The sequence below is a fragment of the Stylophora pistillata genome, chromosome 11 (genome assembly GCF_964205215.1).
Source record: "Stylophora pistillata chromosome 11, jaStyPist1.2, whole genome shotgun sequence".
NCBI lineage: Eukaryota > Metazoa > Cnidaria > Anthozoa > Scleractinia > Pocilloporidae > Stylophora > Stylophora pistillata.
In genome coordinates, this window is record NC_142529.1 from 15,913,290 (window position 1) to 15,926,765 (window position 13,476).

The window sequence follows — 13,476 nt, forward strand, 5'->3', positions numbered from 1 at the left end:
TTTGCTAATACTCTTTGGCTGGTCCACTGCACATTTTTGTGTTATCGTCTTCGTTGATTTAGTAACAGCAATGAAAAAAATCATCGCGAAGGAGCAATAGGCTCCCTAAAGAACGATACACGATACTATGGTCGGATTTGGACTGAAATGGACCATGAAAAAAAGGAAAACTTGGTGAGCTGGTTAAATTTATTTTATCCACGCATTCCTTGTGCTGGTAGCGTGAGATATTTAATTTTTCACGTTTCAAAACCTCAAAAAACAACGACAAAAAAGATTGAAAAGGAAAATCTCAGAATGCAGGGCAATATAAAGAATGCGATCAGTGTTCATCGTCAAAATCGGTATTTTTACCCTTCTAAATCCACGAGTTGAAACAGAAAGCCACATTATCTTATATCCATTATTGCGTGACTGACCGGAAATGCTAGAATGCGGCGCGTTCCAAATTTGGCAGACGATCGATGACGTAGCTTTTGCTTTTCAACTTTGGTCTTGTAAAGAAGTTGCTGACTGAGCGGAGTTGTATCAAATAATTTTTTTTTATGCAGTGCTCCCCCTGAAACATCTCAAAACGGCGTCTATTGGTGAGTGTAGACCTATTAGCACTGGTGTTTATGCTTGTGTAAGTTTCGACATGTTTATGTGATTTGGACAGTTGGATTTATAACGCGATTGAATTGGCACCATGGCAGAAACAAGAATTAGAAGTGTCTTTAAATATTGGAAGCTAACTTCAGCGTAATGTTCCGCTTGTGTGTGACTGTGGGCATTTCGTTTTCGAAATGTACAGATATAATACATTTCTTTATGTGCTTAGGATGGCGAAAGTATTTTTCGCCTTAAAGTGAGCTTGTTAATCTAAGATATTTTTTGATTTGGAAGTACCGAGTCTGAGCAAGCCGGTGGTCTTTAATTGAACTGGGTTGTCTCTCAGATCAATAAATGAACGTTATATTTGGAGTCGTCATCCTAAATGCTTGCCTGCCGTAAAGAGTATTTGTGTCAGAAATTGTTGCACAAACTTACGCTTAATTTATCAGAAGTTCTATGTGAACGTTTGTCGTATTTCGATATGATTACTGTTTGAATTTCGCAGTTGGTGGTCTACAGCAGAGCACGTACAAAGAAAATTTTTTCGACTAGGCAACGACTTTATGAAATCCTTAATTCACGTTTACAATATTCGTTTAAACATACTCTTTTTTGCTCTAAATAGGAAATTATTTTTATCATATTAAATACGAAACTATTCGTGTTTTTTGTTTTAATCTAGGATGAACTAGCATTCCGCTTCAATAAGCATTTCCGCTGCAATTGGCCTTGATCACGAATTTAGTGAATCAAAATCACGAATCCTTCGTCACCAGCGAACTAATAATTTTCTTGTTCCTTTGTTATCAATTCCTAAAGTTCTGCATGGGCAGATCAACATCTGCCAGTTTCTATACTGATAGGCAGGCTAATGTTACTTTTTTGAACTTTTACTTATGCAGCAAGTATAAACTTGCCCACCGTTCATGATAAAATTGGCAACACATTTTTTGTTTGAGAGGTGCGCAGATCTTCTTGTATTTCCACGTGCAAATTGCATTTCAATAATTTATAGTCCGTAAATTTGAATAAGCTGAGTGAAATTGCAAAATTATATTTTTGTTGAAATATTTATGATTTTTGGTGTTCACAAGAGGGCAGTCACCAAATAGTTCACATTCACCTTGATAGCAACAGGCAATGTTTAGATTCAAAGGTTTGTATTTTTGACCTTCATATAAATTTATCCAACCAGTTTGTTGATCACAAAACAAACATATATTAAATAAACATTTCAAGCAAGATCTAAGTTGTAAGTTTAGCCTGTATTGATTGGGGGTAAGATTCTGTTTATGATAATTACCCATGGTTTTTGCCATCCAGAAGAATAGGAATTTAAATTATGTTTTTCTGTTAGACCAAGCTATTCATAAATTTTATTACTCTCACCAAAATAGAGAATTGGTAATATTGTTAAAATTCTGTGTTATTTATTTTTTTGAAGAATTCAAGACTTAATACTTCACAGGGAGCAAGAGTTAAATACATGTGTGATTTTTCCATTTAAGCTGTAAGCTTGATTAGTTTAGAGTATATTTTGTCTGATTCTTAGATGCTCTGAAAACAATTCTTAAATTGCTAACATGTAGAAACAACAACAAAAACATACTCATAACATTTATATACTTTAACCTTACGCTGGAAATGAAGGAGTGATTTGCGGTGTGCAAATCCGCTAGTTGTTGACTTATATGGTTCCCTGATCTGTTAATCCAACATTGCTTTTTATTTAAATGGGGATCTATAGCATTGGTTGTATATTTTTTCTTTTCTTCTCTCAGAAAAGTGTCTAAATAAGGCTCAACCTTTTCTGTCTTTATTTTTTTTTTAAGAAATGGGGTATACAACATTAGTAGCCCAAGTGCAAATCAGTTAGGGTCTGTAAGCCTGGAAAGACTTTGTACTTTCTCTAAATACTTAAATTTAATTATATCATAGTCAAAATTCATAACTTTATTTGACTGCATTTCTCCTTCTAAAGAGTTTATTTTTGTTCCTTTGGGAGCTTTTGATTGAAAATTTCAGATGCGCTTACTGGAGACTTGTGGTAAATCAAATAAAATTTCTAATTATAAGTAATATATTTATATCACTTATTTGTATATTTGGGGAGATGGCAGTCCAAAAACCAAAATATACCAAAATGAAGTTTACAATGGGGATTGATTGAAAAACAAGAACAGGGCTTAGAACATTGTGTCAACATCATGAAAGCTAAACAAACAAACACAAGAATTTGAGATGAAATTGCATGAATTCATGTGCATTCTTAATAGAGAGTGACCATATTATTTTACTAATTATATAATGAGCTTTCTTACACGCTTATTTGATTGGTTTTTATGATCTGTTGAAGGACAGATACCTGGGTGACATTGAGCATTAACTTTATGAAGCAACTTTTTTGCTTCATTTTGATGAGAGAAATACGATAGATTCCGTGTTACAGTGGGTTTGTTTAGTAATACATGTAGATTGCAATTAGAATGTAATAATGTGCTCAGACAATTGCTGACACACTCAGCTGTGCCTCACATGCTACTCTTTTGTACTTACCACATTTTAATGTCATCAGGTTTGTGGTCTACTTCAGAACAGACACACAGTGACAATGAATCAATTGTTAAATATGTACATGTTTACTTTCAAATGAAATATCTTTTGTTGGCACGTCTAGATAACACATATTCATGAGATATAATATGTGCGTAATGCCTGATGTCTCTTTGTCTTTTATGTCTTTGCTGTAGATTCCCGTCCTCTTCACAGAGGCTCCCCAATGGCTTCCCCTCATAGGAACTCCCCTGTATCCTTTGCACATAGCCCTTACCGAGGTGACAGTGAGAGCAGCATTGTAAGACGTCAATATCTTTTTGCTGATGTTGCGCACAGTAAGGATCTGGTTACTGCCCTGAAGTCATTGCGTGGAGATGAAGACCTGTGTGATGTAGTACTGAAGGTGGGCAGTACCAGTATATCAGCTCATAGAGTTATTTTGGCTGCAAGTAGTCCCTATTTCAAAGCTATGTTTACTGGTAAGTCATGTGCTTAGCAAATTTAGCTATCAGAGGTTTCATTATAAGGCAGTCTGGTTCCTTCATACTACTGTAGATAGTACTTCACACTTTGTTGGGTAATGTGCTAGAGTTGCCAATAAACTTTCCACTGTTTTCGCTCAAGAAAAGAAAATACCTTTACTTGCCTTACTAAATGGAAACTTGATCTCCAAAATAACTTTATTTTGCCTTAAGAAATAGATTAAATACACTAAGGGGAACAAAAGTTATGTTTCAATTGTGTTCCTAATCAGATAACTCAGGTAATCTACTGTTCGGTTGTGTAAAAATTGCATACGCAGGATATTTTTCAACACACGCTTGGAATGCTTGCTCAGCCTTCAAGAGGCCGGTAGTCCTTTGGCACCCAAGTTTTATAGCTATTTTGTTTTAATTACCTGTGGCAACCTCATCTTTCAAAACTTAAATTTGAAAGTGCTGTGGTTATGCACTCTTGCTTCCTTGCATTAGATTTAGATCTGGCCAAATAATCAATCTTGCGACCTAGTTTGATTTTAAATATTTGTCGCGTGAGGGATAAATTTGTTCCACAGGCAACACATTGCTGAAGCATGTGTTCAGACTGTGCCTGTAGTGGGCATAGTGCAGTTACTTTTGTAGCCCTGGTCAATAAAGCCAGTGATAAGCAGCTACAAAAAAGTCATGTAAGAGTTGCTTTGCAAAGAAAAAGAACAAGAATATCTTTTTCAGTTGACTTAAAAATGAATAAATTAACAATTACTGAAAATTTTTATATCTGACTGAGAGTTTTTTAGGGTATTTACATGCCTGTTGCTGGGGTTTTGTGGGATAAAACAAAGCACAAATGCAGATGGGAAAAATTATGGTACTTGCATGGGATGGCTTGGGTTACATGTGCCACATTATTTCCTTTTATTTTTAGTCGATCCTTGGGCTGTGCGAATAGGAACAACGCACTCAAATTGGATGTTTATCACTGAATTTTGTTATATTTTTGTAAATTTATCCAAAGTAATTCAAATATTATATGCCTGATACATGTACCTCAGAACCTTCAGAATAGCAATATTATTTAGAATGGGTATGTTTCAAAGGAATAATTATGGTAGAGCACTTCCAGTTCAGATAATTCTGATAAAACCCTTTGACCCCTTGACCATCATCAAATTTCTCCTAAGAATATCATTCCTGAATCTCACATTAAGGTCAGGAGAATAAAGAAAATAAAAAGGAATAAAGGAAAGCTGGTTTCTAACTTAGAACAGACTCCCCTCAACATTGGTGTCAACCACTACTGGCTTCATACAAATGACAGGACAGTAACATTACAAACAAACTGAACAGAACGACCTAACTTTACCAACAGGTTGAAACAGACCAATCATGACTGACTTACACTACTTGAGTCTTGCAGCCAATAACATTATGGCAGAACCGAGCGATCATTTTACACAAACTGGACTAAGAACATTCTACTGATAACAACTATCCACTTGACTCTGATGATGAGTTCTGCACAGGTTGTCAAAAGGTCAGTCACCACCACCAACAACAGTCCTTCTCAGGACTACACTCACCCGGACAATCACACTACATTTTCACGCGTTAGCCCCAGGTTCAAACCATCTACTGTAGTGAAGGAAATGATCATCAGATAGAGAAGCTTTTGATTGATAATCATATTTTCCTTGGCATCACTTAAGGAAATGTATAGAGGACAGTATGGAGAATATGCATATTGATGTTCAGGTGTAAACAGTTTGTTACTTTGCAGATACACCAGTACACGTATGAACTAAATGTAGACCTGCAACCAGTTCCTGACATACACTGTAGACAAGTGCAGTTGTCTGTGACAGTTCTGAATTAATAAGAATGAAATCCTCATTGTTTCTTCGTAGGAGACCTTTCAGAGAGTCGACAAAGCACAGTTACTTTACAAGAACTTGATGAAAGTGCCATGGAAGCTATTGTGGACTTCTTCTATAGTGGTGAAATTGAAATATCAGAGAGCAATGTCCAAGAGCTTTTACCAGTGACTTGTATCCTACAAGTGCAGTCTGTACAAAAAGCATGTTGTGATTTCCTCGAAAGACAGCTGAGCTCAGAGAATTGCCTTGGTGAGTTCTGACACAAGAGTATTGACAAAGTAGTTTGTTTATTTTAAATAAATCGGTTAGGGAGAGTTTCAATTTGTTATCCCTTCGTGTGGGTTGGAGTTAACATTCAGCAAACAAGTGGGTTTACTTCGTGTTGAGATCTTAATGTTGAGATTTGCATATAGCCTTTCAAAGTACACTGTAACATGTCACATTGTCTCTCACGGCTAACCACAGAAGAATTGGTGTGGACGTACATGCATTGTAAGTAGAGGATCTAGATTGTCTACATGGCTGAGTCTCTCAATTCAGAGTTTGGTGCACCAACCACATGAAGATCACTGTGTCTTAAAGACAGATCTGTTAAGAGAGGAGTTAACCCTTTACACTTTAACATCAATTGCAGGGGTTTCATTAAGGGCCTGGGCACCAGGCAAATTGACCAGTTGTGGGGATGATTTTGCCCACCAGGTTTGACAATCAGGAGGGAAGTTTATCTTATAACGAAGTTCACTGATTCAAAAAGTTTTGCCCGCCTATGAAAACCAGTTGCCCTCCTGCTGAAAACGTGAATGAAACCCCTGCAATCATAAGCAGTATTGTCTCCACACTGTTCTCTTTGCATTTCTCATGGTACCTATAAAGAGAATCTGTTGAACAATCAAGAGTTCCTTGATTTTTCAATGATTTCCCTCACTCTCTCTTTACCTTTTGATGTATGATTCAGGGGTGATACTGTTGGAAGAGATCAGATGCGTCTTACCCTCAGGCGTTAACTCTTCAATACCCAAGATCTAATTGTTAATTCTCCCCTCTAATTGCTACACATTTCCTTGTAAGTGAGTTAAGAGAATCTGATGTTAGATCAAGATAACAACTTGTACCTGATAAGTTTAGGTATTCTCATTACCTGTTCGCTGGATATTGTATGGATCTTATGGGGAGAAGTTACTTGTTAATCACTTCTGGGAGTTAAAGGGTTAAAGTTTAGAGGTATGAACGCAATCAGAGGAAGGTAATCACACCAATGATGACTTTGTTGTTGGTTCTTAGGGATCAGTGCCTTTGCGGATCGTCATAATTGTACAGATTTGGTGACGTCCTCGGAATCATTTGCCCGATATCACTTTCTTGATGTTGTTCAGAGTGAGGAGTTCATGGAAATATCCTCCAGGCAGCTGACACGACTTTTGCGTGATGATGACTTGAACACTCAGTCTGAAGAAAGAGTCTTTGAGGCTGTATTAGCTTGGATCAAGTTTGATGTGGATGGGAGACAGGTACGTACGTGTACATGACTTGCTTTAGGTTTAGGTAGCCTGGTAACTTTTGTGAACTGTAGCACCCTAACATCAGTATGCATATTCTCCATACTGTTCTCTATACATTTCCGAAGGTACTGACACAGACAGGGAGAATTTGTTTCACAATCAAGAGCTTCTTTAGTTAGTGATCATTTGCTGTAGTCTTAAGACCTTGATGTGTTATTTAGGGGTGATATTGTGGGGAGGAATGAGGTATTTATGACATGGCTGTGCTCTAAGAAAAATCGAAGGCAGCCCAGAAACTGTGAAATCCAGGGTGCCCAGCATATGCTTTTTATAAAAAAAACTAAGATTTCTGAGTCGCCCAAGAGCAAAAGTAAGGCGCCCGGGGCCACTGGGTGCTGTTAGACCACAGCCCTTTATGTTATTACAGTGCCGCTCAACAGTTGACAGTCGTGACTCGAAGCTCGATCCTGGAAACTTTCGAGAATCGGGGATCGAGAATCGGGGCGTCCGAGGAACGTTTCGAGGATCTCGATCCGCAGTTTTGAGGAAACGATTTAATTCTGGCACGCAAAACAGTAGCGAAGGACGAAGTTCTTTACACGCTGTTGAATGCAACAGTATTAAAATTAGAAGCAATCGTAACTTGGACATTTGCAGTTTGTTTCGCTGTAGGCAGTTTGCTCCTTTTTACATCCAATTTTTGTTTGCTTATTGAGATTTATTTTTGACTTGCAGTTGTGATTTCTTTGGTTTAGCTTTATGACACAGTCGAAGAGTAATATTTTATTTTCCAACATGCAAATACTTTAATCCAATTCAATTCAAATTAAATTTGCTTTAGTTTACACGTCCAGAGAGTATAGACATGAGCATCAAGAACATAACATGAATCAATACATCTACGTTGTAACAATCAGTAAGGGGATTTTCCTTTATCCTTTTTTTTTTTTTTGTTTTCACAGAAATTTGCCGCTGAAATCCTGAGCAATGTGCGGTTTCCTATGCTGTCTCCGGAGTTCTTAATGGATAGAGTTGCAACTGAGGAAATTGTTAGAAACGATAGAACTTGCAGGTAAGATCCAGCTTTTTAACTACAATAGTATGACGCAAACATCTGTCGGACGAGTGCTTTACTAGGAGTCGAACCTTAGCTTTTTGATCTTTTAGAGAGCAAAAAAGGTTTTTTGGGTGGATGAAATACATGTAATGATATGTTTTTGTCTTGATTAATTATCACTTCGTATGCTCCCAGCAGATAATAACGAACTCGTCACATGAAAATTACATTTTACATCTCCTACTTTGAACGAACCTTACTCTTTACTCTCTTACATATCATTTTATGCGTAATTTACAGGCGCACATTGACAAAAGGCATCCACCCCTCCCTCCCTGCCAACAAAAGCTACCACGAGAAACAACAGATAGAGTTTTGAAGAAAATCTTAGAACAAGTTCAGTTTGTATTTCCGAACAATTATCGTGAAATTTAAATGAGTCATGAGTGACCTTGTAACTCACGAGGAACTTGGGGTGTTTTTACTGAGTAATTCGAGAACATTTAAGTCTTGATCGTTGCTACAGGGGATCTCCCTCCCCCCTTACCCCCCCTTCCCCCCCCCCCCCCCCTTGGCGCACCGTTATGGTTGTGACTATGTTACCAGATGGGACAGCGTTTGTAGATTTCTTGCGAGAGCCAATTTTAACCGCTAAACCATTTGGCACTGAATTGCTTCTCTGAGGCGCCAGTTGTTGATGAGTGTTCTTCGTTGCGACAAACGCGCTGTCATCCAAAGACTTCGATCTTGTCACCTTGTGACGAGACGCCTTTGTAAAGTCTTTGTCATCACTTGTTAATTTTATCTTCCTCTTGGTCGGTTTTTCTTTTTTTTTCTTCTGGACCACGTTCAATCTGCACCGTGACAGTTCGAGTGTCGGGTTGAAATACGTCATTTTTATCGCTTTTTATTCACGGACATGACATTCGTCTTTCTTGCGTGACGACCCATTTGAACCGAAGACTGAAGTTCCCGAGGTTTTCCGAACTTTAATAGGTCAAGTACAGCCCTCTTGTAACTTCTGTGTCTGTAAAAATAGAGCGCAGGATTCGCGAGAGAGTTAAGCTAATGGATAATTTCTGCCCATCGGAAAACCGAGTTCGCCCGAAAAAAAGGCGAAATGACTAACACAATTGGGTCGCCGGACTCGTTTAATAGAAAATGTAATCGGATTTGCCCCACTAGCGCGCTACTCACGGGTGGCAATTATGCGTAATAAGCAAGCGCTATTCAGTAACGTGGAATAACTCAAAGGAATCGACAATTTAACCGATTTTTGTACCTTGATCAACAGCGATCTCTTGCTGGAAGCTGCCGAATGCCTTCTCCTCCCGAAAAGGAAATCACAGGTACACAGTCATCGAGTTGCCCCCAGGAGACCTACCACAGTAAACCACGTGTTGTATGCTATTGGTGGAATGAGTCGTAGGGAGGCCAGTAAAAGTGGGGAGAAGTATGACCCACGAGAGAGAAAATGGAAAACTATCGGTAAATTCCTATTTCTTTTTCTCTTTCTTCCTCCCTCCCTTTCTGTCTGTTTGTCTTTTCTTTCTTTGTTTATCCATTTATTCAAAAATAAAACAGGATGTTGCGTTGTTATTAAACGCAGTGAATTAACATTTTGTAGTTTCTTTCTAATAGAAGGTAGTTGTATGGTGATAGGTCAAGAATTCTATAAAAACCTCGTCAGTTTGCAAACCTCAACATGTATTTCCCTGGTCTTCCTCTCTTAGGTGACATGAACATTTGCCGCTGGGGTGCTGCGGTAGGTGCTTTGGGTCCATTTCTTTACATCTGTGGTGGTAGCGATGATGCATCGCGGCTGGAGACTGTGGAAAGGTTCGATCCGTTTTCTAATGTCTGGGTACCGTCTGTCCCCATGTCGTCGAGTCGTAATGGTGTTGGGGTAACGGCAGGAAATGGGAGAATTTACGCTATAGGTGAGTTTTATAGAAGGAGTAGGAGTCCACTCACCGGTAGATAGCGCAATGCGTTTAATTACCATTTATCCGTTGGATAGCGATTTATCCTTATGATAGTTTTATCCGTCCTTTGAACAACTGGGCCCTGATTGATAAAGTGAAATAACTAAGAGACTATTCGATAGTAACACAGACGGTGCCTGTACATCATATGAATATGATAAGAATCTTGTTAACTGTTGCTTGCTTCGTGCGATCGTTTGCGTCCATTGGAAAGGTGGGAAAAGCAGTGATCTCATGATCAATGCGCTGGGCATCGGGTCAAAAGGTGACTGCTCGAGTGATGGCCTAGTCAGTGCAAGACGCTTTCCTGTTAGAGTACCTCTCTCCACCTGCTGGTGTCAGCAAAGGTGGATACCAGCCAACTTTCAGTGAAACCGGATAAAATGTCGGGGGGTAACTTGCTTTGAACTGCTACTCCATTCAGGGGAGGAGTCGCAATGCCATCCAAACAAGATAATCTGACCAGTTGAACTATTGAGCTTGTAGGCTTGGAAGTTGTCTCTAGGGAAGTGCCGTCGCTGTTTTTCAGTTTTTTTTTTTGTCATCAGATACTTGTTTTCCCAAGCCTGTAACTACCTTCCTTCCTTCCAAGATTGTAAGTATCTTATGAAACTTTCGCACATCATGAAATTTATCCATTTTCCTGCTTTTTCAGGTGGTTTTGATGGCTCGATGCCGCTGAACACAGCCGAATACTATGACCCCAAGAATGGAAAGTGGATGGAGATTGCTCGTATGAACCAGTGTCGGTTTGGTGTGGGGTGTGCTGTGATGAATGATGTAGTGTATGCTGTTGGAGGCTCAGATGGAACAAATCTTAGAACTGTGGAAAGATATGATCCAGTCACGAACACATGGACAATCGTCGCTTCCATGAGCACAGCAAGGTGGGTTTGATAACTTGGTTCAGCACACTTTATAAAACGGTGTTCATTAAACAAAATACAGAATAGTTCGCCCGGGAACAAATATGACGTATTGAATCGAGTTTTAACTCGTCCAACGGTTCGTTTGCAAACTGAATTTCGCATAAGTAATGGAGACAGGTTAAAAGATTTTACCTCAATGGCCTTCTTATTGATGAGTCGACCTTGTTGGTTTCTTCATCAAAACTAGTCACCGTATCATGCCGCAATTAATTAAAAAAAATGCATGGAAGTAATTTGATGAGTTCACTTATGAAGCAGACAATTTTTTTTATCACGGCAACCCTTTTAATCCCCTAAGAGCGCGACGAACAATACCACATTAGAGCATTGCTCTGTAAGCTCACTCACTGTGAGGGTTTTATGATTAAAGAGTAAGGAACCTTTTTACGGTATAATTAACACTGCTATTGGTAAGTGTTGCCGAGTGGCAATATTTCAATCGTTACATCATGCTGGAATCTACCCCTCGCCGTAACCTTGACTCCCACCCCTCACCCCCCTCCATTCTCGAAGCCGCATCCCAGGAGATACGTTTCAATATTATCGGGTATTTCTTTTAAGACCATGGTTTTGGCAGCACTTGGTTGACCTATAGCGGGTATAACTCCACTAATATGTTCAAGAGCCACTTGTGAGAACATAACAGTACATCTCTTATCTTTTCTGTAGAAAACAAGTAGGCGTGGCTACTCTAGGGGGGTATCTTTACGCGATCGGAGGTTGTGATCACGGCCATAGGTATGACACAGTGGAGAGGTACGATCCTGGTAAGGATGAATGGGTGCCTGTTGCATCAATGAGTACTCCACGGAGTGGATGTGGAGTAGGAGTCCTGGACGGCTTTATTTATGTGGTTGGAGGATACGATGGCACTTCTTATCTTAGTTCAGTTGAGAGGTAAGTCTGTTTGAGGTAGAAGGATTGATTGATTATTTGATATGTGAAACAGAACTTCGGTGCGATCTATTCACAAATCGCCCCATTTTATGCTCTAAATCGCATCTTTTTCTTTGGCAATGAGACATCTTTACTAAAACAAAACAACCAATCAAATTTCAAGGCTTCTTTGAAGAAATCAATCAAATTGCAGGAAAATGAGAGACAGCGGTTGCAACTTTTTACAAACCAGCTCAATACACTCCATCAATAAAATATTATAGTACAGACCAAAAACACTTGTATTGAGCGAAAGAATTTTGTGATTTCAAGATAGATGTAATAATGTGGCAATTGAACCTCGTGTCGGGCAATTTTGGTCTGGAATCATACCTGTGATTTCGAATGACGCGTATGATTTCAGACCAAATTGCACTCCACTCAGTCCAATTGCCATTATTTTATTCAGTCTTGATCATGAGTGTAGTATTGATTAAGAGAGAGCAAACTTTCCCACATACTAATATTAGGATCTTATCACTTTTGGTCAAGTGGTCACTTGGTATTGCATCTTCCATATAATGAAAAGCTACAATAATTGTCACTCCCTGTTGGAAATGTTACATTGTATCAGGCGGAGAAGACGGGACAGGACGATAATCTGATGATATACATTTATTCTTGTTTGCCCGTGTTAAAAACTGACACTCCATGTTTTCGTTATCTACTGTTAGATACGACCCTTTATCAAACGAATGGCACCAAGCACCACCTTTGAGCCAGCCCAGGGATTGTGTAGCGGTTTGTGTTGCAAGCTGTAAAAGAACTCTTCACAATAAGAGACTTTTCGATTCGACGTCAGGGAATGCAAGACCGCATACATAAAAACGTCCTTTTAAACTTCGCATCAGATGCATCCAAAGATAACTGGTTTGTTATACCTGACGTTTGTCTGTCACAAACAGGGAAAGCCTTAGATTACGGTCTCAGTGTTGATGGGAGTGTCACGTGGTATATTAAACACGCAGAGAGGGCCACTTGTTGGTGTAATAACAATAGGTGGAAATTACAAGGCTCAGAGAAGCTGAGAGAACCACAGACACAAAAGAAAGTGAAAATGGATTAATTTTAAAGTGCGTTGTACACGGGAACAGCATACTGGATTAGGAGGCAGTGTTTGGACACAATGGTTATGCAGACCAATCCCGTTAGGAAACATGCGATATCTTTTGACATACGTAGTCATACAGAAAAATAGATGGAATTCGCCTTAACACGAACTGAAGCAACTTTGAATAAGGTAAAATAACAAAAGAAAGGCGAAAAGTCCCCTCTCCTGAACTCTTCGTTTTGTTTTTTCCTGTAGTCCAGTGTATTTTTAAATTGTAGATATTATAAATTGAGAATTCGATTCCCACGAATCTTAAATCGAACAATATCATAAGTTGTGTTCATACGAACGATAATCAAGTCATAAACAACAAAAATTATTACAGGGGGGAGAGAGTAACGCGTTTTTTAATGTAAAAGAAGTTTTCTGAATTAATTTGAGAAAAATTGCGTTCAAACTTTTCTTTTTCATATTTAGGAAAGAAAATTGTAAACTATCGATCATCAGAAATTAATT

The 13,476-nt window shown here is 38.7% G+C and overlaps 1 protein-coding gene and 1 pseudogene across 1 annotated transcript; both read left to right on the forward strand.

Moving 5' to 3' along the window:
* LOC148720290 (uncharacterized) overlaps positions 1 to 13,476 on the forward strand; it is a 167,579-nt pseudogene that overhangs the window by 38,915 nt on the left and 115,188 nt on the right.
* Positions 433 to 12,960, forward strand: LOC111333822 (kelch-like protein diablo). The gene is made up of 10 exons (XM_088739449.1): positions 433 to 587; positions 3,345 to 3,629; positions 5,534 to 5,752; positions 6,785 to 7,011; positions 7,965 to 8,074; positions 9,354 to 9,547; positions 9,793 to 9,999; positions 10,700 to 10,931; positions 11,643 to 11,870; positions 12,584 to 12,960. Exons 2-10 carry the CDS (start codon positions 3,374 to 3,376, stop codon positions 12,732 to 12,734), a joined length of 1,824 nt encoding a protein of 607 aa, XP_088595575.1. The 5' UTR covers positions 433 to 587; positions 3,345 to 3,373; the 3' UTR covers positions 12,735 to 12,960.

Excerpts from the sequence above, each read along its gene's own strand:
- LOC111333822 (XM_088739449.1), top strand. The coding sequence starts at position 3,374 with ATGGCTTCCCCTCATAGGAACTCCCCTGTATCCTTTGCACATAGCCCT. Across the intron at positions 7,012-7,964 it reads TTGATGTGGATGGGAGACAG|AAATTTGCCGCTGAAATCCT; the intron begins GTACGTACGTGT and ends TTGTTTTCACAG. Across the intron at positions 11,871-12,583 it reads TATCTTAGTTCAGTTGAGAG|ATACGACCCTTTATCAAACG; the intron begins GTAAGTCTGTTT and ends ATCTACTGTTAG.